Below are 25,870 nucleotides of genomic sequence, written 5' to 3'. Positions count from 1 at the left end.
CGCAGGAAGTGAGTCAGCTTCAATGTTCTAAACTTTAATGTTGATAGTGTGCAGTATAATGGACACTATTGTTATGAATGCATCTTTTTAAGCAAATGGGAAATCTTCATTTCTTTCTCATTCTTTGCTAATACATTTAGTAATTACCTGACTAACCATCCCAGAGAGTATTAGCTCATGATGCAATTTGTTTGATGGCATTACAGTAGTAGTCTGGGTAATTACTATATAGAGCAGTATATTCAGATAATAGCACCATGACCCTCCCCTGGATATAACTCCTCCCATAGCAGCCAGGCAGCTTTCAGTAATAGCATTGAACTAATGGCTGTCTTTGGCATGAGGCACGTGGTCAACTAAGTATCTGTGTTGGTTACAGTGGCCAGTATTGTTGTTACATTTACATTGTATACAGAGATCCTTTGTGCAAAAAAGGCAATACCACTCAACCCTAACAAGAACAAGCGACACTGGCCGCAGGCCCCCACAGATTGATCTGATAAGCCACCAGCACACAAATGCAGACATGCCCTTGGTCTGCTGCCTGCCTTCCATGACTTGGACCACATGTGTTCCTGGCCTGGAGGAGGGGGACACATTTTGTGTACCCAAACAGCTGAAGCATGCCCCTTGAGAGGCAAGTAGGCAAAGCAGCAGCAGCTGGTGCTGGTGACGCATTGTCAACGTTATCCACTGACGTCAAACGCCAGGGGCAATGGCCACTGATCTTCCGGTTCTATTTTCACCTACAGTATTTCACTTCGACATCAGCCTATCAAATAAACTGGGATATCAATTTCTCTGATATTCTGAGTTTGTGATATATATCATGCGTCTTCTATGACAAAAAACTTGCTTCTCATTGGGTGTCCATTGTTTTCTTGCAGCTGCACAACGCTGACACGATTAGTTGCTTCTTTTGTTGTTCTAAATTGATGCAACAGTGCATGAACTGTTAGAATAACAACACCATGGAGGCTTCAGCTTAGCTCTGAGTTTAGGTACAGAGTATGTGTACCCATTACAAAATGGCCTAATGAGAACCACCACAATTTAATTTCCAACCTGTTTGATATTTGCAAGAATCTGGCCTACATCAACTTTGAGGAGAGCAAAAGAGAGTGAGCTAGCTTGTGTATGTGAGGATTTGTGGGTGCATCTGACAAACACAGAGAAATGGAGAAAGCTCTGTGATGTGAATGTCCACTGGGAATATTATATAATACCAAATATAGCAAAACAGCAAGATAAAATATTAGTGACATTAAAAAATAGCAATTAATACTTAAAAAAATGTTATCATATGGCAGTTTGTTCCATTGAGACAACTAACGGTGCCTCATGAATTGTACACGTCTTAGTTTGTTAATTTTTAATTGTTTGCTTGGTATCTACTTGCTACAGCACTTTTGTGATGGTGGCACCATTATATCAAATGGAAAACTTATATTATTATTATATTTTATGAGACTGTCCTCCCAAGGAAAACAACACAATTAGTAATTTCAGCAGATGCCCGAAAAATTACATATTTTTATGTTCATGTGACAAAGGCCTCTAGCTGCTTTAGTAATTATGACAGGGGCAAAGGAAGAAGTCAAGTGACGTTAATAAAAATAAAGGTCAACAAAAACTTTGGACTTAATGAGGCAGACCACTGTATATTACCCCTTACCAACCAGTCAATGTTGTTTTTTTAAATCACAACCACAATCTAACCTTAACCATGTATTGTAACCATGATGACAAAAGTCCCCTAAACTTTACAAAGCATTAATTTGAACCCAAATCATGACCTTTCTTTGACCCTAGTCAAGTTGTTTTTATGCTTAAACCTAGCCAAACCTTAACCATAGCGGCGTAAGATCATATCAGTTTTGAAACAGCAATTCGTTGATAGTGGGTTCCCTGGAATTCAGCACGACACATTTGGTGTTTTTGGAAACTTGGAATCTTGACTGGAATTTAAAATCATTGCTGTGCAATTGGGTTGAAGAGTTACAGGCTACTATACTTTATAAATGTGAACATCTTTTTCTCGTCCCACTCAGGTGATTCCATTCCCCATGTCCTGTGACATACGAGATGAGTGCTCCTGTCGGGATCCCAATGCTATAGAGAACAGAAAGGAGGGACATGTCCATTCCCTGGGGTGACCAAGCTGAGCAGGGACCTCTGTTCAACGTCCCAGGACCCTTGCTCCAACACAACACAGCCAGAGCGGCCGAGGCAGACCCCTCCTTCATTCTCCTCTCGGCCTCCAATTTCCTGCACATGCTGCTTAACAGGCATACCTCTCCATCCATACTGCAACCACAACCAGCTGAAATGCCTCCACCTACACATCACAGAAAGATCCAGAATAGAGGATGGGACTCTCGAGACTCCGCAGAAAACTTCATTTCTCAGCTAAAAGGAAAGTAACCCTGCAATATCATCATAAAAAATATATATAGCAAGGAGAAAAAATACATGAAACAGACATTTTTTTTGAAAGAATAAGAAAACAAACAAACAAAAAAACCTAAACAAAATATAAACAAGCCTAAGTAGCATGCCTTTTGTTCAGTTTCGTGCTGGCTTCAGTGTCTATTTTAGTGACCTTGCTCTACAATCACATGGTTGAACCAAAGGTAAATCAAAATGTGCAAGTGGGGGATTGTGTTGATGTCGGCTCTGTGTTTTGCAACTATGAAGGAAATCAAGACAAATGCTAAAATTAAACCTCAGACACTTTGAAGGCATGTTAAACACCTTTTTGGAGGGACTAGAAATTTGTGCTTATATCATTCCTGGTTTCAAACTGGTCAGACATTCTGTATCTATATGTCCTTTTCTGTAAAGTGTGTTTCTTCATAGACACATCAGAGGCTATAGAGGTTATTCCTAGCTTGGTGGGGAATGAGACAGCCATATTGTTAAGTTTAAAGCCACACATTCAACACAAAAGGCAAAATAAAATGCACAAACACACAACAAATGTCAAATAATTGTTGACCAATCGCAAACATAATTTCCTAAGACAATTTTATACTACTTCAGCAAAATCCTGAATGCATAAACCATTTTTAGCATGGCTTCTGCTACTGTGTTTGCTGCTACTTGCCATCTTCACATCATAATATCTAATAGGGTTAGACAGAGTTGTCTGCCTTGCTGCTTACAGTACCTCTTTATTGCATTCATTCATGCTTGCATGTTAGTCCATCACACTTTCAGATAATACACGGCACCACATATGAAATGCACTAAAACCCAGAACCTCACTTGTCATTCCTAACTGCCCAAGAAAAATACTACATACATTGACCACGACTTAAAGAATGTCATCGAAAACACCTCACTTTGGGTTGGGGTGATTTTAGTTTCAGTTTGAACTCCTCCCTCATGGCGCTTGATAATAACTTTGTTACCTCAAGCACTGATTCAAAATGTTTAAACTGAAAATAAAATGATCCCAGCCCTGTTCAGAATGTAGTCAATGAGTCTGTGGCTTTTTTGATCGGACAGTACTGCACAGCACAGTCTCACAAGAGTACAGAAATAAAGGACTGGATAGGCCATGGCTCTTGGTGAGAATGACTATAGGTGGAAGGAGACCATGTCTGACACACACGCATGCGCGCGCACACAGAAATGAACACATACACACATATCTGTCATTCTCTCCCCTCCAAGTAGTGTTGGAGTCTCAGCTGTAGCTCTGCAGGCAACATTGTTGTACATGAAAATGACATTTGGATGTATATGTCAACACAGCATTTGCAGTCACAATATGATCAAAGGTCCTAAGATTGTCTAGTGGGTCAAGTTTGTAAATATTTAATTTAACTGTTACAATTGTCTCTGCATTAAAAAGTGCACTTGGTTGCTCTGATCAGCACTTTTCAGTATTGTGAACCTGGGTGTCTGTCCCCCCAATTAACTTCTTTAGAATACATGGCTGCTACAAAAGCTTTGTATTTTGTTACTCTTCATTCCAGACACATATACACTAGTTTTTCTCGTGCACATTTGATAATGAAGGCTGCTTGGCATATTGGTCCAAATTCTGCTGCTCTTATTTGGCTGCAACCATAGTCATGGTTACTATCAGCATGATTATGAGTTTTCATTAATTTGGGCCAATGGCACAGTCCCTCTGACTCATATTAGGCTGCTATAGCATTCCACATCATTGTCATAAATCATTGTACACAACAAGCTGTACAAGTGGCGTTGTAAGACCAATTTCATGTCATTTTAAAACCAATGTTAGTGAAGAACTAAGTCAGCACCACAACATACAGAAAAAGTGAGATGGTATTATTTTCCACCAAATATAAAAATCACAAATATCATGTAAATATTACTACATGTTCTTAATGGACAGGTGGTTGAAAAATGTTTTTTGTTTTTGTTTTCATGTATTTCATTTTTACAAAATGTCATATTTAATCAGTGTTTGTATTATTGACCTCAGTTACGGCACTTTTTAGTTTCCATGTAAGAAGAAAAAGTATATCTTTCAAAAAATCTTTAGAAGCTGCTATTGTCAGAATGGTGATCTGAAACAAACTGTATGATATTCGATCATTTGACTCCCTGTGTTGCTATTAGCTTTCCTGTCTTTAGTGTTTTATATGTATCTGGCCATAGATACTCCTCCCCAACATAAACTGACTTTGCATTCGATGTAATCAATGAAGCAGGGAGATATTATCACTTTGAACCATATATCCATCTATCCATAATCCCGAAAGGCCCCTAAATCCCCCCGAAATAAGGTACACATCAACACATTATGTTTGGAATTATATTGTCACATATTTAAGGTCTAGCTAGACTTCAGATTTGTCTTTTGTTTTGCCCTGATATGTGTTTATTACATCATCTTAGGTTAAAGGTATACATTTTGGCAAAGAAACCAAGAGATGTCAAAGGGGAAGAAAAAGCTTAGATGAAGGAATTCCCATTAAAAGACTTTTGAGAGTCTTTGTAATTTTTATGAAATATGAAACTTTATAATAACGTTGTAAAGGCTCAGCCCGTTCTCATCCCAGCACGTCAAATACTGACGCTTCGGTATTTGATGCTCAAGGTACCCTTCAGTGTCCGTGTGAGATTTAAGTTACATAACATGTGACTTATGTCCGGTAGTTATACTTATTTCATCCCAAACCATACTCTTTTCCTAACCAAGTAGTTTCTGTGCCAAAACCTAACCAAACTGCGGCCATTTCACAACATTAACCACATCTTAAAAAGGCATTTCATACGGACGCTGAAAGGTACCTTGTGCATACCCTGGGATGATCAAAATTGCATTTAACACTTTATATGAAAAATTATATAGCCGTGGTAAAAAAGAAATGTATTATGTTGCTATTGTCAAATTATATGTAATATTAGTACTCCAGATACTGCTGCTTTACATAGAACTGTTACCAGTGGGGAGAAACTGACCTGCAATCACTACACTATGCCAATGACATGCAGTACTGTGGTTCATCACCTGCCATTGAGGTCACTGGAAAGCCATTCTAGCAGTTTGAAGGGATGCATCCGAAATATGTCATTGGATCCTTCCCTTTATTCTATAAAATTAACATAGTCTGTCATAGCTTCCACATACTTTGATTAACTTAGAAATACCCTTCTCAAAAATTACATGTATCATCAGTCAATGTCTGGATACCAAAAGAAGCTGATCGTTTTTACTATCAGAAAGGCTACAAAATGTGACTACATGTCAACTTGAAGAAATCTATTCTTAATTTTGGAGAAGATACCCATAAGCCATAGATAATCAAGATATTCATGGAAGGAAGTATAAGATTAAGCATTGGATGAGGACATCACCCCTCTACTGTAGTCATCATAGGATCCCTTGCTGTACCTCATGCCTGTAATGTTTGCTGCTTCTATATTTTTGGTATTTTAGTGACATTTTTGCGTCTCATAACAATGGTGTAAATAGTAGAACTATTTATTGAGAGTGTTATACTTTTTTAAGTTATATTTAATGTCCATGTAAGTTATTTTTTACATTGTTCTTATAAACAAAAACATTATCGGTCAAAACTGTCATTTTGTCTCCGTCATCACACTCTGTTGTGATTATTGCTGTCAGGCATTGATCAAACATGTAGTACACTTAAGGCCCACAACCACACAAGAACTTGTCTCATTGGTCATCGAGTGTAGATGGACACTGCTTGCATCCAATGAGGATTCAACACATGTTGAAATGTTACTAAGTGCAGTGTATCCATTTTTATTCATTTAAAACCGGAATGTAAAGTTAAATTGTTTTCCTTTATTTGCTTTTTTTATGCACACATTAGCCATATGTATAAGAAGTTGTGAAAAGAGAGTATATAAGTATATAATGGACATACATAATATAGCAAATAATGTTATGAGAGACCAGTGTAAGGCACAAGGAATATATACACAGCCAGTTAAGGGCAGGAGAAAATGGGCACGTGGTAAAGAGAGCGGTCAAAAATGAAGGAAGAAAAGGACTGGAGGTCAGAAGGCAGCTGATGGTGCCCCAGATAGAGTGTTCTTGGATGGGAAAAAAGTAAAGGTGGGCAGGGAGAGAGCTAGGGATGGGTGGGCTGCTTTTCCTGGCTTGTCTAGCTATTTGTCCAGGTGTGAAAATGTGTACTCACAGAGGCTGCCCCTGGGCCAGGGGTGGCCAGCGCTGACTGGCAACAAGCCGAGGCCAATGAGTCAGAGTTTCTCCTGGGGGTGGCAGCCGTCCCTCTCTGGGACTCCCACCACCCCTTCCCTCACCCCTCCTACCGCCATCCCCCCACGCCCCGACACACTGCCTCATCTGTCACTGTCAGGTATGCCTGCACAGTGCTGCCAGGGTCAAGCTGGCTCTGTGAAAATGAGAGAGGATGTTTGCCCAGCTTACAGAGCCTTTTGAAGTTAGGCCGAAGGAACACAGTTCTCCTCACCTAGAGCCTATGCTTATCACATAATATGATTTATATAGCAGTCTTTTATGACAGGCTTTGATACCTCTCCACATTTTCCACCAACAGTCGCTCCTTTGTTTCTAATTTAACACCTGGTTGTTGTATTGCTTGTCTAAAAATGGCAGAAACTTTGTAGTGTCTAACTCATTACAAAGTGATAAGGAGTGTTAGAAAGAGTGTCTGAAGCCCTAATATTTTTGCTCAGATCATTGTGGAGAAAAATACTGATGTGCCATCTTGTTGTAAGACATTTTTCTGTGTATTGTAACACATGAAGTACCTCTCACAGGCCTCTGGTTATAGAATGGTCCACTTATGTCTGTTTCCTAATCCCTCAATAAATAAAAAAGGTGAATTGTCCTTTTTCTAAGTGGGAAGTCCAAAAAAAAGTGTATTTACATATTATGTGGATATCTAGTGGTATTACTGCGATGTTTCGTACCCGATTGCTCAACAAATATATTTTAAGATGTAAATAATAATATTATATGATGATTGTATTTGCAAACCATGTACTAACTGTTTGGGAGTAGCTCTTGATTTTTATCATAACTATTATACAAAGAGATGAACCGTGAATATGTTGTGCATTGTGTCAAAGTATCACCTGCAAGACAGAAAAAAGAAAAAAAAAAGACCTGTGATGCTTTACCACACCACTCGCTGTCAGCATTTATTTGTTCATAATGGCTTAGTACAAGCACTGTTGTCAGTTGTCTAAACCATGAATTTATCCATTGAGTCATAAATTATTTATTTGTTGTCAAGATGAATAAAATCATAATGGTCATTTCTGGGTCTTAGGAGTTGAAATTGATGCTCATAATCAGACTTGACTGATCTTTGTTATGCATTGAGAAGTTCATTTTAAATTGGTCTGAGTTGACACCAACAGCTTTCCTTTCTCCTCACTCTATACTGTATGTTGTTGAGTCTTATCCCAATGCCTTTGTGTTTGCTGAGAATTTCACCAACACTGTAAAGGTAGCCATCAGACTCAGTAGTCCCTCCCTCCCTCTGATGGCCTCCTCTCTCTTTGGTTCTTACACAGTATGCACTTTTTCAGGCACATATACAACAGATTAGACTTTTATGTTTCTCTCTGTTTTCACAGTTGCAATTATATATTTTTTTGGTGCTCTGGTACATGGCAAAACATGTCTGATGTGTACTATATTTTCATAAGGAAGAGTCATAAAGATGAGTATCATGTTCATTTTGCTGTCATTTATTGTGTAGAAATAAAACACTGGTTAAAGTGAACATAAACTGGAGGGTTGTGGTCAGTTCTTTGAAAGTTAAGATTGTTTAAGTTTGTTTTCATCATTGCTGAAAACATCCTAAAACAGTGTGCCCAGTTTCCTTTTGGAGCTGCTGTATGTTGTACTCTATTGTGTATCTTTCTTCAGTAAGTTATTCAGGTACTAAAGATCCATATTGAGTGCTTTCAAAATAAAAAAAAGTGCTGAGGTAGTTATAAAAGAGGAACTCATTCTTTAAGCTTTCATTGATACATTGGCATCAAAATGTGAGTGCTGTTCCTGGCACACCAATGACGTTAATGGCCTAATTTGTGAGAATGAACATCAAGCTACTGATTTTATAAAGTGCAGTTAATGTTTCATGACTGGAAAGAAACTGGATCTGAGCTTAAAGAAAATTTGTTGAGGAAGATGGAAAAAGAAAATGCTTCCCAGCAGCTCACATGTAGAGAGGCATAGCCACCTTCAGTTAATGATATAAATTACAGTAATTCATAAGGGATAGCTGTCTGTTACTGATTTCCCTCTTTTCCCGCTCAATGTAAATATTTTTCAGCTGGATCATGTGGTAAATTGGGTAAAACCTGTGAAATAACAGCCTTGCACTGCATTCTGCAATTGTTAAAAAACTTCCATCTGAGTCTCATTTCGCCATTTTGCCCATCATGCTAACAAACTCAGATCTAAATATTGCTGTGATATTGTGCAACTTCACTGTAGTGGTTGTAACCTAGGGGCTTCTCTCCTCTGACGTATCAGTTCAGGCAGGGCAGGACGCAAGAATCATGTGCACCACATCAGCTGATCAAAACCAGTCTGATTAAGTTTGACTTCTTAACAAGAAAGATTGTTGAAGTCAACACCACATTATGATATGCTGCTACCATAGACTGTATATAAAGATGGCTGCAACATGTTCGTGTTGATCGCCTGAGCTGCTTACTCCTACTCTTATACGCCAATTATTAACCCAAAAGCTATTAACACAGTAAAACAAACTGCAAAGAGAAATACTGCAATTGTATGCCTTGTACCATACATGTCTATTAATAAGAGTCATGCAGCCAGGCTAGCTGCTCCGTGAGGCTGTACTTACAGCAGGCACTGTGGTGATTTAAGCTAAATGCTAAAGTCAGTGTGCTAACATGCTCACAATGACAATGATAATATGCTGATCAAATATGTCAACCTCATGTTAGTGCTTGATCGAATGATCAAATGATAACCAAAATCAGTAGCAGCATCCTCTGGGGAACCTGAATGAGTGTACAAAAGTTAATAACAATCCATCCAATAGATGTTCAGATATTTCAGTGTGGACCGACTGACAGACAGACCAACATTGCCATCCCTAGAGCCAGACATGGAAAATTAAGTATGAAATGTGGGAAGATTTTGCAATATTCAGTATTTTCCACCAAGCATCACCAGCTGTGGATGTGTTACCACAGGAAGTCAACATTATAAAATCACAAATTTCAATTGAAACGTGAATAATATGTGCTGCAGTGGATTGATTTCAAAGTCATAAATACAACTGGTTTGAATGTGTGTGTTCCAACATGTTTAAACACTTTCAAGTTGAGGCAACAATGTCCCATTCTTTGGTTTCTTCTGATACGACGTAAACACACCCCAAGACAAGCTGTCAAGATTAAACAAGGAAGTTTGAGTGTGAGTATCAAAGTATCAAATGGCCTACTAACTAACACGCTTTGACAATTATTTAATCAGCTATTTAACATGTGCAATGACAGTGTGAGTGTTATTGTGTTGAAAAGACATGTTTGAGTCACTTTTTGGTGTATACAGTTTCTGGGGCTCCATTGGATTGCATTAGAAAGCAAAAAATGAAATGCAAAGTACTCAAATATTTTTAAAAAATAAATAAAATTAATCAGTATAATGGCACACCACCTAGATAGCAAAATAGGACTGAATTAGCAGTGAAGTATTGTCAGAAGTTTTGAATCTACCTTGATGCCTGAATTCGAAACCAAATTAAAAGCTTTCATTATGTTTAATGTTAAATAAACATCAGTTTTTCAATCATGACTAACACTTGACTTGACACATGACTAACTATCAACACTGATTCAACCATTATCTAGTACATTGCCTGGGATAGAATTTTAGTTGATTTTGTTATATTGTAAGTATAAGCTGCAATATATATTTTGTGTTGCAGTCCCACCCTTAGAGGGCACAACATTATAAAGAACAAAAGGTAAATTCAGATTTTGAGTAGTGAGGTAAAGACAAGTATTGCACTACTTCAATAAACCCAGCAAATGCAGAGGAGCAGATATTTCAGTAGTGGAAGACTGTAGATCACCTTGGAAGTCCAACCTTGACAGATTAGAGAGAGTGTGTATTTGGTTGCAGTGACTGCAGTTGTACTGACATTTTAATAATAAAATGACAACCTACAGATACAATCCCACTAAAAACACCAACCACTATGGCCTAAAAAATGACAATAGAGCTGAACCTTGACACAGCCACTGACAGAGTAGTGGTTTCCCCCCAAGTAGTATCTTGACTGCAGCCAGTAGGTGAAAACAGGTGACTGACTATGGGGCCTAGTCACCCCCATGACATCCTAGTTCTTGCAGCTATGGTGTGGCTACGGCCTGAGGTGAATTCTGAAATCCCCATGAAAACAAATATCTATTTATGTCAGCTGTATGTCTGTCTGCGTGTAGCACCTTAACACCAAAGGAAAATCCTTGTATGTGTAAAACACTACTTGGCAATAAAGCTCCTTCTGATTCTGATTCTGATTTTGACATCATTTTTGGGCCTAAATGGAACCGTCCATGCAGGCTTTGGTCGGCTTCACTGTTTCAACTGTGGCTTACCCCTTTGGTCTCGCATAGCAGGCCTTGATTCAGCAGTGTGAAGCTAGGCCCCACCCCTCTGCTGTGCTCTGGGAAGTTGGCCAATCAGAAGCAAGTGGGCTTGCAGGGAGGTGGGTCTTAAAAAGACAGGAGCTAAATGGGAGCATTTCAACAGACAGTGAAAGAGGTGTGATGGACAGTGTGAGAAAAATAATGTGTTTTTGAACATTAAAGCATGTAAACCGCCTGTCGGGCGGCGCAAAGCGACACAAGGGGGGCAGTGCCGGCAACGCGAAGGCAAAGCGAAGGAATTTGCGTGAGTTGAATATTTTCAACTCAAGCGAGAAATTCGCATGACGCCGAGTCGCGATAGCCTATCAACATTGAGATTGTCCGTACGTAACCGACAGCTTCAGAGCGTTATGTGGAGAGGGCCAGGCAGAGTGGGCGATTGAAAATCTGCTGGCCGGCTGAGAGCTGCTAAACTTGGGCTAGAGGAGCAGGGAGCAGCGCTCCAGCTTTTGAACAAATAAACACCCGTGGTCAGACTGGATTATGCTCTGACATCAACGCCGTTAGCTTTTTACTTTAGTTTTTGGGATTACAATGTTGATTTATCTTCACTCGAGCAGCTAGATTCCGAGCACATCCGGTTCCAGTGTTGTTAGCGTCGTTTGGCACTACTTCATATTTATATAAAAACCAGACAAAAAGGGAGGAGGTTGATCTACCTGGTGAGTTCAGAAAACATGTATGTAACTTTATCCCAGCTACCGTTGTACTTTACCGGACCAAGTTAGCATAGCATAGCCCTGAACTCCATTAAGAAAACAAACATTTTAGTTTAGTTATGTTTTTGTGCTGTTTTGCTGACAGACCTTACAAAGCATGAATTCACATGTTTAACAAATCTGCATCATGTTGTAGTTATTTCGACATCAGTTTGATGCGTTTATTGCTATTTAATGGTTAGTTGTGTTTATTCGCGTTACTGCGTTGTGTGTGAACACTCAGCAGTTGTCCAGCGATAAAACCCCCGCGAGGAAAGCGTTGCGTGGATTAAATTCGCGTTTGGTCTGAATGCCGCATAACTACTGATAAATCCCAATAATAATAATAATAATAATAATAATATTTTAATAAATTAATTTTATTTCTATAGTGCTTTTCAGGACACTGAAAGACACTTTACAATAAAACCAGTGATTATATACAGAAATAGATAAACAGCTAAGATACATAAATATGAACTATGTACATGATAGGTAAAAAACATAAATACAAAAGCATGCGAGAGAAATGTAATATTATTTGAGGTTGAAAGCTAGTCTAAAGAGGTGGGTTTTGATAAGTGATTTGAAGGAGTCCAGGTCACAACGTCGCCCCAGGTACAGTGCCTGGTCCTGGTGGGGAGAGGAGGTTTGAATCTTACCCTCATTAGTCTTAAAAGGTATAAAAATGTACATATATAATTTTTCTAGTTTGACCACAACCAGCAAATGTCAAATTTAATAGTACAGCTAACTGAAGTAAGTTTAAAGGTTTGCTTCTAACCTAGCAAACTGTTTTCACCAAATTGCCCAGCATAAAAGAGGTTAAAGATGTTTACAAGTGGAAGCCTTTGCTGGTTCCAAGTAGAGTGACAATTAGTTTATATGGCTAACTGTAGCCTAATGCTGATATTAGCAAGCACAGTTTTTATCAACAAATACAACAACATTACAATAGTTATTTAGGTAACCATTCAGATAATGGGTAACTTGTTCAAATTTTTGCTATCAAAAAATCTACCTACAGGACACAGAACTTGAAAATTATGCTTGCATGCATTTGGGGTTTATTTGTTTTAAACTAACCAAACTAGCCTTTAAATATTACAATCAATCAGTCAATCAATGGACCTATTTTCAAAGACAATAACGTAGCTTTGAGTTGATCTAGCATTTTCATTAATGAAAAGATTATAACTTGCCTTCTTCTCCTTGGGATGTTGATGATGGAGATGATCAGAAGGTTGGCCAATTGGAGCAGTTGAATATAGTATTTTGTTTTGTAGGAGAGGGCTTGCCTCTCCCTCTTCCTTCACATTTCCCTCCAAAAGAAATTACATACAAGGTAAATACATATAAATTATCTAGTTTTCTTTGTCATTCTTTGTCAAACCAACAAGTTGCATGGATCACAGTGAAGCTGTATGTAAAATAAACGTGTCCCACACACCCCTAAAATGTTTGTCCATTTGTCATTTCATTAAAAATATTTTGGCAGGAAAGTTGGCAGTAGGCCGACTGAGACACTATGGATTAAATGTCAGTATGTGAATGTTGAAAATATGAAAGTATGAGCCTCATACAATGTTGATTTCCTAGCATTTTTTTTCAAGTACATGAACTGTGACTGCTGTAAAAATGTTGATTTAAATTTTACAACCTATAGCAACATTTCTGACAAGTCAATGTTGAATTAGTCACTATGTGGGCCAGTGGCAAATAATCAATAATATTCAAGAAATTCTGGAAAGCTTCACAGAAAATTGTTAGTAAATACATGCACACTTGTGATGTTAAATTAAGGTTACGGTTTAAATAGGTTCAAATAAGATTTTGTTGTTTGTTCACTTGTAAACTAAAATGAGTGTAAAATTTCACTGTAGTGATCAAAGAAAAATCTTCTGATTTTATATACATTTTTAATATTTCACATTCTTCAGAAAAAGACAAAGCCACATAATAATACATATGTCTTTTTTTTTTTACAATTTAAAATGTACAATATAATAATTTATAATTACAATTCATATAACATGAGATGAAGGTATTGAAAAGGCATTGTCTTCATTAAAACAATCTCCATGGCTTACAGATATGACATTGGACTGAATAATAGAAGATTAAAAGGACCACAGGTGATCCCTAAAATCACTGGTTCTTCACAATTCAGTGGACGCTACATCACATGTTTACAGTTGGTACAACACTAACTGTTCCGGCACCTGAAAATGTTCCATAAAATTAATATCCTATTATCCTGCCACATTTTCGATGAGTGCACATAAATGTGAGGGAGAAGCTTTTCAAAGATGCATTCAGCTGATCTGGTCAGATTTTCAATCACTCATTTCTCTATATTCTTACCTTATTGTCACTGTAATATAATTTCTAATATTGTTCTTCTTATCTGTACAATACGACAAGATAAGTTGTAACTTATCATTAGATTACAAGTATATTACGTGGTCTTGCAGAAATCATCAAATCTAGCTATAGCATTTGATTTCACTTTTTTTAAATATCAATATTGTTGTTGCGTTAAGTCGCATACCAAAACCCATCAATATAAAGCATTTACTTTAAAAGATTTCAGTGTGCCAAAAGCATTGCATTTATTTTGTCTCAGGTGCATAATCCACTGTGTTCAGGTCCATTTCTAGTCTGAGAAATAAATGTCATTGAAATTGCTCAATAGTATTTATTTTGGGTACTGCAATATTAAGGAAATATATGAAAAAATGATTCCTACATTTCTGAACTAAAATCAGTCTATGAAAGAATATGATGTTTCAATGCCACCCATTCTATCGTTGCATAATTTCAACAGGCTGGTCATAGCCTATTTGTCAATCCTGTTTCAACACAAAGCCTTACTATTTCAACTGAGTCTATCAAATGTAATACTAGACTGACTACCTAGATTCTCACTTAATGATTTTAAATTTATGAAGCAAAGCTTTAATTGTTTTAATTAATGTGAACTTAAAAACAAGAAAGTGTTTTTCAAATGGCTTTAACACATATAAATTTCTCCTTTCAAATGAAGGTAATAAAGGCAAATAAGTTATGCTATTGGTTATTCTTTTTTTTCTCTTTTTTAAGTGTTCCAGGTAAGCTTCAAAGCACCTAAAAGGAACTACAATATTACATTCAAAGTATTTAAGCCAACCAGTTTTTCTCTTGGCTGAATGATATTTTACATGTTGACACTGCAGTTTCTCATTGATATGTGCAATCACTGGCATTTTGCAATTGAGAAATATGTTCGCTCCAGTTTTTTTTAATGTTCTTTCTTCTATTAAAAGTAGGCCACACAAAAATATGATTTTCGGTAGCTTTAACACAATGTCCAGTGAATTCTGAGGTTTTTTAGGCTCTCCTGGTTTTCAAAATCCACCGGTCACTTGAGAGACACCTGCTGCAGAGTGGGTGACGAGGTACACCAATCACTGATGTCATTTTCCAGGGGGAAAAAAAGCGCACCACTCCTGTCTCATCGGAGTTTGGTGTTGCTGTATGTGTTACGCTGTACAGAAATGAGCTTTTCCATGCAGGTGGTGCGACTTTCATGTAAAGAGCCATGCCATGTGTTACTGGGAGGTCGGCCTTCTTCACTCCGGCAGTAGACATACGCCATGGTGTCGGTACGACTCTGGATGTGGGTGCTGCGCAGCAGGGACCGGCAGTAGTGGCTAATCCTCTCCACTCTATGTAGTATCAGGTTGGCTTTTCTATTAAAGAAAAAGTCATCACACAAATGTAATTTAATTAATCCCATCCCATAGTAGTCCTGCTGCTGAATTTGACTTTTGTCAACAAAAGTCAAATGTCAAACTCAAAAGCCACATACAACCCACAAGCAGTTGTGAATGAAAACATCGGTAAAACATATTCACACTCTGTCTTATTGCATTAATAATTTGCATTTACATATGTAAACAAAATCAGCCACAATTTCACACCAAAGAGGGCACCTTAAAATTCACTGTGACACCTCATCTGCATAAACATAACCACAGATCTGCTACTCCACCCACCTCAATGCAAGGGTGTTCATATGGGACCACAATGTCAACAAATATATTCAAAAAACAGAAAATGTACAAATATGACATGGTGCCATCATTTTAACTTCCACTGAGTCTCTCCCGTCACACTGATGGGACTGCCAGTCTGGGTCAAAACTGCAGCAATTGCATTTTTAATTCTCGGAGTACTAATTCTGTTCAACACTACATCAAAGGCAGCTGTTTAACTCCAGGTCATATACATCTATTCTGTACTTACAAAATAAATACACCTACAGAAAACATCTACAAGTATTCAAGGTTGTTAAGCCCATATGGATACTAAAATTAGGAAAACACACGGAGAAGGGCAAAATTCCATTTGTTTTGTAAAGCAGTGTCTGCTGAGCATCAACATCTGTCTTTAGTTAAGCAAGGAGTACAGACATCCTTTTTACTTATTTGCTGAAAAGGGGGGGGGGGCATTTTCTCATTTCCCTTAAATTCTTATGTCTGAAACAACAGAATACCAAACACAAAATCAATGGAAGCTTGCAAACATGTTATAAATTAAACACATTAAATGTCATTCAGGATGACAAACAAAGAAACTACAAAAAAGAAAACCGAGGCAACTACTAAATCAAACAATTTACTTCATGTGATTTAAGCAAAGTAATTGATTACACAAACACAGCTTCAAGATAATGCAAAGCAGAACTAAAAACTACATCAAATCAAAGAGACTGATGTGGGGAAATAGAAAAAGTACACTGCAGTACAAGACAATAGTTGTGTTTACAGTAAGGGTAAAAAAGCAGTAACCATGTATCACAGCATGTCCATTAAACAATACAATTATAAAAGGAGCTAGTGTTCAGTTCAACAATGCTGGCGGACATTTGGGGGCTCCTGGGATTCTCAGCTCCTGGGGCAGTGCTGACTGTGCTTACGTTTGACTTGGCCATTCTGTTACCTTTTAAAAGGCACCACCAATAGAGCCTGCTTGTAAATTACCCCAATGAGGCTCAACCCTGCCAACTTCAGGCAGTAAATAATCCGTGCTAAACTCCCCCCCTTCCCCCACCCCCCCATCCCAGCTGCCCACACACAAACACACCATCCGACCGCCTCAATCCCCATAATAAGTCCAAATGACCAAGCCGTGCCTCCCATCCCCCTTCACCAATCAGGGAGAAGCATAATCTTCCTACAGACCAAAGTTATTCCACAATTATTATAGTATTTATGGCTTTAAAGGAGTGCTTGCAGGCAATGGGAGTGGACAAACCAAAAAATTGGGCCGTAACTTAAGATCTCATGTCAACTGCGCTAGACCAGCTGTCGCATACAAGAATGTTTTTGTTCTATGCTTGCTTATACTTCCTCTCTCGTAGTTGTCATTGAGCTTCCCTCTATGGTGTGATAATGTCTCACCCCGATTGACGTCTGTCAGTGGGAGTTTCCCTGTTAAGAGGGTCATGGGTGAAGGGATGTCGGGGTTAGAGGGGTGCAGACAATGCCATGAGAAATAGCTTAATGGTCTGAATCTGCTAACACCAGTTCAGCCAGCTTTGGCTTTTGTTATGTATCCTGAGGATGAATGTAATTGATCCTAAACAATGCAACAATGTGATCAAACAAAATGACAAGGACATGGGGATAAACAGTGGCGGACTGGGAAAAAAGGGACATTTCTAGACAAGAAAACATAAAATAAATCTTATACAACCAGCATCTTCAAAGTCTGCACAAGAAAACTGTGCCATCATCCACACTTCTCACCTAGGGCCCAGCTCATCTTCACTACGCCAGACAAAGTCTCCAAACTTCTCATAGTGGGAATTGTAGTGGTGCTGGACTCTATATAGCAGCGGAGGAGATATCTCCATCAGTGTGTTGTAGGCCATCTGCTGTTCCTTCCCACTGGTGTATCCATTATACAAGTTGTACACCTTGTCTGCTATCTCTGTGAGGAGGTAAGAGACAGAGACAGAGATACCGAGGAGGGTGAAGGGATTTTAACATGAGTGAAGAAAAGCAAATAAGCAGATAAAGGTGTGTGACAACAATTTGATAGGAAACTTCAGTGATTTGGTATTGCACTTCAATAAGGTTGGAGGAATTGTGAGAGACAGATGCGAAAAAAAGGATGGCGAAAATCAGCATGTGTGCACTGAATCCTGATGTCCTTTTTTTAAAACTTTTTTTACGTTACATGTTGACACTAAACCTGACACTAAATGCTGAATGGTGTATTTAGAATTTATAGTAAACATTTCAAATTTGAGTCTGATTTGCAAACATGGAGAATGCAAAATATAATTAGATTACAAATGCATACTGTTGAGTTAAATGAAAGGGTGTAGTGTCAAAATGTACATTTACAAAGTTGAATTTAAAAGGGGAAGACATTTTAGTGATGTATGAACACTGTGGAGAAATACATATTATGTGAAAGGATGTAAGATATGTGCAAAAGATGGATAGAAAAAGGAGTACAAATACACAGATGAAAAAGTCAAAGGTGAGAGTACCTTCAGCTCGGCTGTCATCCACCATTGGACAAGATGTCCGTGCTGAGACAAAGCTTGACTCAGAGTGGCTGCCTCGGCTATCCACTGCATATAGAGTAAACCTAAAAATACAACAGAAGCGAGTTTATTACTTGTTACTGACATCCCAAGACCGGGTAAGAAAAAGTGGCAGAAATGAGCAAGAAAGACTCAGCTTGCAAGCCATTACCAGCATACCCTTGAAGAAGACACTTACAACTCCAACTACACACTTTAGCTACAGCATCTGAGGTTATTTGCCAACAAATTAAAATTTAAATAGTGTAATTCATATATGTTTGCAGGATAATGTGCTGGATGAGATGGTGGTCTTGACAGGTGAGAAAATATTTGATAATATATACCCATGCACTGACATCACATTTAGGAAAATCTCATGTGGACATGGAGCCAGGGATGGTGTGGTTTAATAATATCTGAAAATGACTGTAGCCAGTGCCACAAGGAGAGAGGAGTAAAGGTGCATGTGACTTGAGTCCAAGCACTCTAAAAAGGACAAAGTTCCTCTTTCTGAAAATGTCAAACATCAGAATTTTTTGGGCTCCATGACAGACTTCAGGACCACGGCGTACACTGATAAGATACCACAGTGAACAGTTCAAGACATTGCAATAGGAGATGAGACACACTGGGAAAATGTAACGCATCTCAAGTAATGTAGGGCCACACAGCTCGGAATAGAGAACAAATGACCTTTACATGTCCTTTTGAAAATGCCAATCTATGTACTTCTGAATAAGAAAAAGGAGGAACTGGTCATACTGAATCTAAAAAAAGGATCACGAGTGGCACAGATTAAGACATCAATATCCTTGCAGTGTCTTGATGATAGTTAAACTTTTTAAATTGCCACTGCGGCTCTCCGTGTGACCATGGCAACCACAGAAACCACACCAAGAAAAACACACACGCTTCTTGTACTGGTCTCTGACTTCCTTGAATTATACACATCTTTTACAAGCAGTAAACAAACATATCAATTAAAAAAGGGTCTGGGAGTAATATTAGCTCAGATGTTTGTTTAACTATATAAATTGTGTCAATTGCTAACCATTTTCTCTATTTTGAGCTACAACCAGGTATATAGGCAATTTTCACTGAAGAAATTTTGACATGTCACAGTAGGAAAAGCACAGATATAAACAATCAAATGGCTGAATTCCATATAGCTGCTTTGTTTCCAGGGTCCTGGTGTTGTGTTTACTGGCTTACTCTGACACTTGAATAGAATGGAGCCGTCAGCAATGTTATTAGTAACACCTGTGCATTTCCCACTATGTAATGGACATAGTGGGAAATAGTAATGGCTGTGAAAAGGACAATTTGGCTATGTGATGAGGTTAGAGTAGGTGGATAGCAACAACCTGTAGCATACTGGTATAGGTTGCCAGGCAGCAGATGCAGAGGTAACTTCTTGTTGTCTGAAAGCACTCTCAAAGCACAAGCTCAACATTTTAGGAATACACCTATTCGCTTTCTGGTGGAAGCTTAGATGAGAAGACTGATGCCAATTTGATCACTATATGGTAAAAATCAAGCAACAGCGAGCAGCCTAGCACATAACCCCCTGTGCAACGGCGAATTGTCGTTTTTAAATCTTCAGTTTTTATGGTCGATACAAACAAAATATAAAATGTAAATTTGTGAACTTGTGAACTAGAGGTGCTGGTAGGTGGATTTTGTTACCCTTGGACAGAGGTAGGCAAGCCTTTTCTCCCTGTTTCCAGTCTTTGTGCTAAGCTAAGCTAACTTAGCTGTAACTCACGTTACAGACAGACATGAGAATCTTATCAATCTTCTAATTTTACTCTCCCCCAGAAAGTGAATAACTGTATTTCCAAAACTATCTAACTATTCTTGTAAGACAGACAACACTAAGAACATTAGATAAAGCTTACAGTTAGCCAAATTAAAAAACTAGCTTAAGTGCATGACCTACAAAAAATACTTTAAAAAATGCTACAATAATGTAGATACAGTTTGTGAATCATTATCCAAAACTAAATATTACAGGGCCTGTACACCCATGGTAAACCTAAAAAGATGATTTAAATGATTTATTCTAATTCTCTGGACTTTTTGGGCACCCAGATGACATTTGTCCTATTAGCTTTGTTTCACCTGTTAAGGCAGGACACGTTACATCCCTATTAAGTACATGTAGTCTGGTGACCTCACGTATTTGCAGCATAGCTAGTCAACTTCAACTTGAAGTTTTGAGTCTGATCAGAATATCTGAACAGCTGTGTGGGTGTGCAGGACCTTTTGATCTACATTATGTAATATTTAATGTTGTTTTACAGGTATACAGTAGTAGCCAACTGCACAATGTAAAATGCGTCGCCTGGTCAATTAATATTTTCAAACAATTTTCCCAGTTATTCCTTGTTCAAGATTGAATGTTAAACGTAACAGTTGAAGTATGCAATTAATAATGCTTATTTGTGGTAAAGGTAAAGATTTTTACAGAATCCTTTTGGTCCACACAAACTGTTTTTCTTACTGCAGGAGAAGTTTTGAAAAAGTGAATTTTGGTATTGAGAAATGTTTTTAACTAGTTATGAAGAACTCTAAGCTTTCAGCTGTATTTCCACAGACTTACCACTGTAAAAACAACAGAATGACAAAAAGGAAACCACAAAACACAGCGAGACAAGATGAGCAACTGAGATGGCATTCCAATGCTAAACACTTTTAGAAACACATGAAAATAAAGAAATTAGGATATTATTGTTTTTACAAAAGTTGCTTTTCTTCCTAAACCCATTTGCCTTTTTTCCCCCCATGTAATGTCTTTTGAGAGCTGTCCCAATGCTGTCAAATGATTGTTTTGTTTGTAACATGACCTGTTTGGACATTGCTCACATAGTTTGTCTGGTATTGTTATTCAGCAGGGTGGATGTGGTATTCCCCCAAGAACCTCACAAAAGACGCACGGGCCTCACTGGCTTCTCTGCCCAGCAAAACAATGCCAGCATGTAACAGTCACACTGTTTAAATTATGTGGCCACATAACGTGCAGATGGATACAATGAGGTGGGAGATGGGAGGGCAGCAGGAGGACGGTGAGGTGGGAGTTTTATCAAGGCAATTTGTTAAATGTTTTGTTTGGGACCCAGGATGTGAGCCAGCCTTTTATTGCTGTGTTTGGTTGTTTAAATGGTTGGCATCAGTGACAGGTACTGTTTCCCCTTCCACAGACCCTACAGCAATTATATGATTATTATGTACTGTAATAAAGTTGTTTATGCCAGGAGATTAAACCCCTTAGAAAGTCAACTTTGGAGATCTGCATTTTATTTGGGTAAAAGATGGTCATTTGTGCAAAGAAATTGAACATGAAACAGAAAATGTATTAGAAACTTTTTGATCCCAGTCAATTAAGGAATCTTGGCCAGGGATGCTTCACACTGTCAGGATCTCATTCATAGACACAGATAGTAGCAGTAAAGGGGGCTGGATGGACAGAGTGTGGTGTCTGAGCTGAATACAGGCACTTGAGTGACAATAAAGATCGCCTGGGAGAACAAAGGAATAAGCCACGGTCTGGCCTGCCACTAGAATTTCTAAACATCAAGTAATAGAATTGGCAAGACACACAGAACCCCAACACCCCCACATACACACACCCACCCACACACACACACACACACACACACACGGATACACCTTCCTTTGTCTCTCTATTTTTCTATCTACATTACTTGCATATAGCTCAGCTCCGTCTATCCCTCTCTCTAATTCCTTGTCTCTCACATCTATTCCAAGGCTGTCTGGCTGCACATGGCTCCTTTGGAAGCGGCTTGGTTTTGTCCGTGTGCCACAGTTTTGAAAGCTCAGCAAACAATGAAGTGGACAAATGGCAGATTAATGTTTGACTAAATGAACAATGTTGCCATTAAAGTAACCATTGTCCTCTAATTTAATGAGACAGTGGAGAGACAGCTGAACAAGAGATGACAAGACAGAAAGCTTGGAGACAGACTGAGCAAGAGAGGAGGAATGAGAGAAAGTGAGAGTGGGAGAGGATCAATTAGGGCAATATTTTTGGCATGCTGAGAGAAGCCAGGGCAGTAGGGGATGCCTTTTCCATGACATCAGCATTTGGACACACATCAGTTGAGCCAGTCCACAAATCAATCAAAGCCACATAGAATCGTTCCTCACTGCCTGTAGAATTTATGGCAGCTTGCAGTATCTCATGACTTTGAAATCCTCAGTGGCATTACATTGGTGCAACAGCCCTAAATAAAATGGATCTGCCTTTCATTGTAAATTAGAAATATTAGCTCAGTGAATGATCTCACTTGCAGATCAGCAAGACTCACAGTCCAAATGAATGTACTGATGATAACACCCCATTAAAAGTCATTCAACAGTTTTAAATAAAAATGTACCAGATATTTCTGGAAACGGTGATATTTTTAGAAAATTGACACGACCATCATTCCAACAATACTATGAATGGTATTTGACAAAATCAAGGCGAGATCATCATGTGCTGCCATGACTGCCGCTTTTCAAATCATATAAAGCTATTAATTATATAAAACTTATGCACTGAACTGTATTTGTAACTGTTAACTAAGGTTTCCAGCATGTACCAGCATTGATCATGCAACCATCAGAAACACTAAGATCCAGCAAAATGAATGTAAAAATTGAAGCAGAAGAAATTTTATGTTAGTTGCCCTTTGCTTTTCCCATTTATTTTCTGACCCACTGGCCGGTGAGAAGTTATCCAAGTTTACAGGTCTCTGTCAATATCCATGAATCTACAGGTATATCACAACAGTTGGTACAGCTTTGGTCAATTGTCAACTGCAATCTTTCTACTTGGAGCATCACAACAAAGTCCCATCACCTAAATTGTATTAGAGTAGCAGCAAAAACTTCAGGGCTTGATATGTCAAAACACTGGCACATAAACTGAATCACCACACCACAATCCTTCTCTAACCAGTAAAGCCTAATTCACACTACATGATTTTAAGCCCGTGCTGTGATTGGGGGCAAAATCAGCTCAAAATCGTTATGTGTGAACTACTCAACGATGCATCAAAAAGTCTCGCTGATGCATCGCCGATGTCTAGCATGCTAATTAGCTGGAGGAGTTGGCTGACTCGACATCCACATCCAGCCAAAGAGAACAGGCTGGCAGTTTTCTTGGCAAAATGTGGTTTGGAGACCAGTCGTTGGGTGAAAGAGTCGTTGTCAGCTCGTGCAGTGTGTGACCCCCTGCTGCCGATCAGTCACGTAGTGTGAACACCACAATGACTTCAAGACTCCAGATACAAGACAGCAAGTTGTGTAGTCTGAACAGCACAGCGATCTGCCGACGCTGAAAGTCGTGTAGTCTGCACAAGCCTTAAATGTAGTTGCACCACAGTAACTGCGGCAACATTTCAGAAAATGGTCATCTGGAGGCATCCTGGTTACCTAGCGGTTGCAACGTGTCCCATATAATGTAAACCGCAACATTTCTGATTTGGTTCTGGATGAGGACCAGTAGCTCACAGTCAACTGACTTAATTTGTCATGAGGATTTGTTGAGTAACTACCACCTCAGAAAATCTGAGCTATCCAGGCAGGCAGACAGGCAGGAGATGGTTGAGTCTTAACTGGCAAAAGGTTGCTACACCAATAACAGAGAGGAAAAAAGACATAGGAGAGGGAAAAAAACATGAATTCTGGAGTTTAGGCTGGCAAAAACAAAAGGAATTCAGACAAACTAGGTGTCTGGAGACACAGCAATTAGAAACAGCTGAGGAGCAGTCAGGCAAGGCAGCTGGGACTGAGACAATTCAGGGAAGATTCAGGGTCTGTTAAGTGATGCAGAGAGCCAAGGTGTGACTGTTGTACTGTACAGTATAACAAACTGTTATTGCTTTAATTTTTGTATTTATTATTCACTGTCTGCGGTCAGTAAGCCAAATTCCTCTCATGAACATTGAAGCCTTACTATACCCTGCATCAATGAATGAAAACACCAATCTGATACCCCCACGTACCTGTCTGGATACACAAACTCAACACTAACATAAATGTTTGTGGTTAGTGAATGGCACTTAAAGTCTGATAATCCAACAAGTACATTTTTAGTTAGTTGCCTGGTGTTCTCTAGGGAATTATTTTTGCTACAATGGGTTATAGCACAAACGACGGTTTCATTGTATCCAGTATATTGGTAATCGCTGATTATTTTCTAAAAATGCAACACTTGAAATGAAGTGTGTAACTTTTCATGGAGCAAACAGCATTTTAGTTTGCAGGGGAACAGTTTGCAGCCTTGGTAATGATCGAGTATAAAGCCAATACCAGTAAAGGTCTTATCAGGCTCTTGATTAAGACAAGCGAAGTTGGCTGCAAACAGATGTGCCCTCAGACGTAATTCAGACGTAAATTCTGCCCTTATCAGAGAAAAACAACACTGTGGAGAATGCCTAAACAAAGATAACGCTGTTACAAAGTTGGAAATTAGGCTCTTGTTGCAGGATTTTGTTAGTGGAAGCCTGACTTCTACAGATTAAACTAATAGTTATTCCCCCTCTTTTCTTTATCCACTCTGAAAGCTTTTAGGAAACTCAAAGTTGTGAATGTTTAACTAAATAGATGGTAAGATGGTGTGTTGTTGACATTGCCCTCAGTTTCTGGAAATGTCATCTGTTGACTACTACCCAGATCTTTCATTGGATGTATTTTACCATATTCATTTCCCTGTTTAAATGCTCAGGTCTGTATAGCTGTGAATTACTGCATTACAGACAGGAAAATCTTTCCAAATATGGACTACTCTGATCTTCCCTGGGTGCTACCTTTTATGTGAAATTGACAAGTTCATTAGCTAGTGACCGCATACTCTAATGTTAATGTTAGATTAATTTGAAAAACCACATGGCACATATTTTACTGTTATAGCTCACTGGGAGACATTATTTAAATAGCTTGTTGGCATTGCTACATTAATCCATCCATCACCTTCCCCTTTGACATACAGTGGGTACGGAAAGTATTCAGACCCCTTTAAATTTTTCACTCTTTGTTTCACTGCAGCCATTTTCCAAAAATCAAAAAAGTTCATTTTATTTCTCAGTAATGTACACTCAGCACCCCATCTTGACAGAAAAAAACAGAAATGTAGAAATTTTTGCAAATTTATTAAAAAAGAAAAACTGAAATATCACATGGTCATAAGTATTCAGACCCTTTGCCGTGACACTCATATTTAACTCAGGTGCTGTCTATTTCTTCTGATCATCCTTGAGATGGTTCTACACCTTCATTTGAGTCCAGCTGTGTTTGATTATACTGATTGGACTTGATTAGGAAAGCCACACACCTGTCTTTATAAGACCTTACAGCTCACAGTGCATGTCAGAGCAAATGAGAATCATGAGGTCAAAGGAACTGCCTGAAGAGCTCAGAGACAGAATTGTGGCAAGGC

The 25,870-nt window shown here is 38.6% G+C and overlaps 2 protein-coding genes across 3 annotated transcripts in view; one reads left to right on the top strand and one right to left on the bottom strand.

Moving 5' to 3' along the window:
- Positions 1-8,240, top strand: part of pappaa (pregnancy-associated plasma protein A, pappalysin 1a) — a 108,387-nt gene extending 100,147 nt beyond the window's left edge. For both annotated transcript variants that reach the window (XM_046067052.1, XM_046067051.1), the window contains exon 22: positions 2,052-8,240. In XM_046067052.1, coding sequence (XP_045923008.1) covers positions 2,052-2,156 — 105 coding nt within the window. In that variant the 3' untranslated portion in view covers positions 2,157-8,240. The remainder of the gene's footprint in view (positions 1-2,051) is intronic.
- A 5,563-nt stretch (positions 8,241-13,803) lies between these two features.
- The window catches only part of LOC123981501 (astrotactin-2-like), a 176,596-nt gene continuing 164,529 nt past the window's right edge, over positions 13,804-25,870 (bottom strand). The window contains exons 19-21 of the mRNA XM_046066361.1: positions 18,388-18,488; positions 17,636-17,819; positions 13,804-15,574 (exon numbers count right to left, since the gene is read on the bottom strand). Of these exons, the coding sequence (XP_045922317.1) occupies positions 15,337-15,574; positions 17,636-17,819; positions 18,388-18,488 (523 nt within the window). The 3' untranslated portion in view covers positions 13,804-15,336. The remainder of the gene's footprint in view (positions 15,575-17,635; positions 17,820-18,387; positions 18,489-25,870) is intronic.

The sequence above is a fragment of the Micropterus dolomieu genome, linkage group LG13 (genome assembly GCF_021292245.1).
Source record: "Micropterus dolomieu isolate WLL.071019.BEF.003 ecotype Adirondacks linkage group LG13, ASM2129224v1, whole genome shotgun sequence".
Lineage (NCBI taxonomy): Eukaryota > Metazoa > Chordata > Actinopteri > Centrarchiformes > Centrarchidae > Micropterus > Micropterus dolomieu.
Note: the sequence above shows the minus strand (reverse complement) of the source record. Positions and strands in the feature narration are given on the sequence as shown.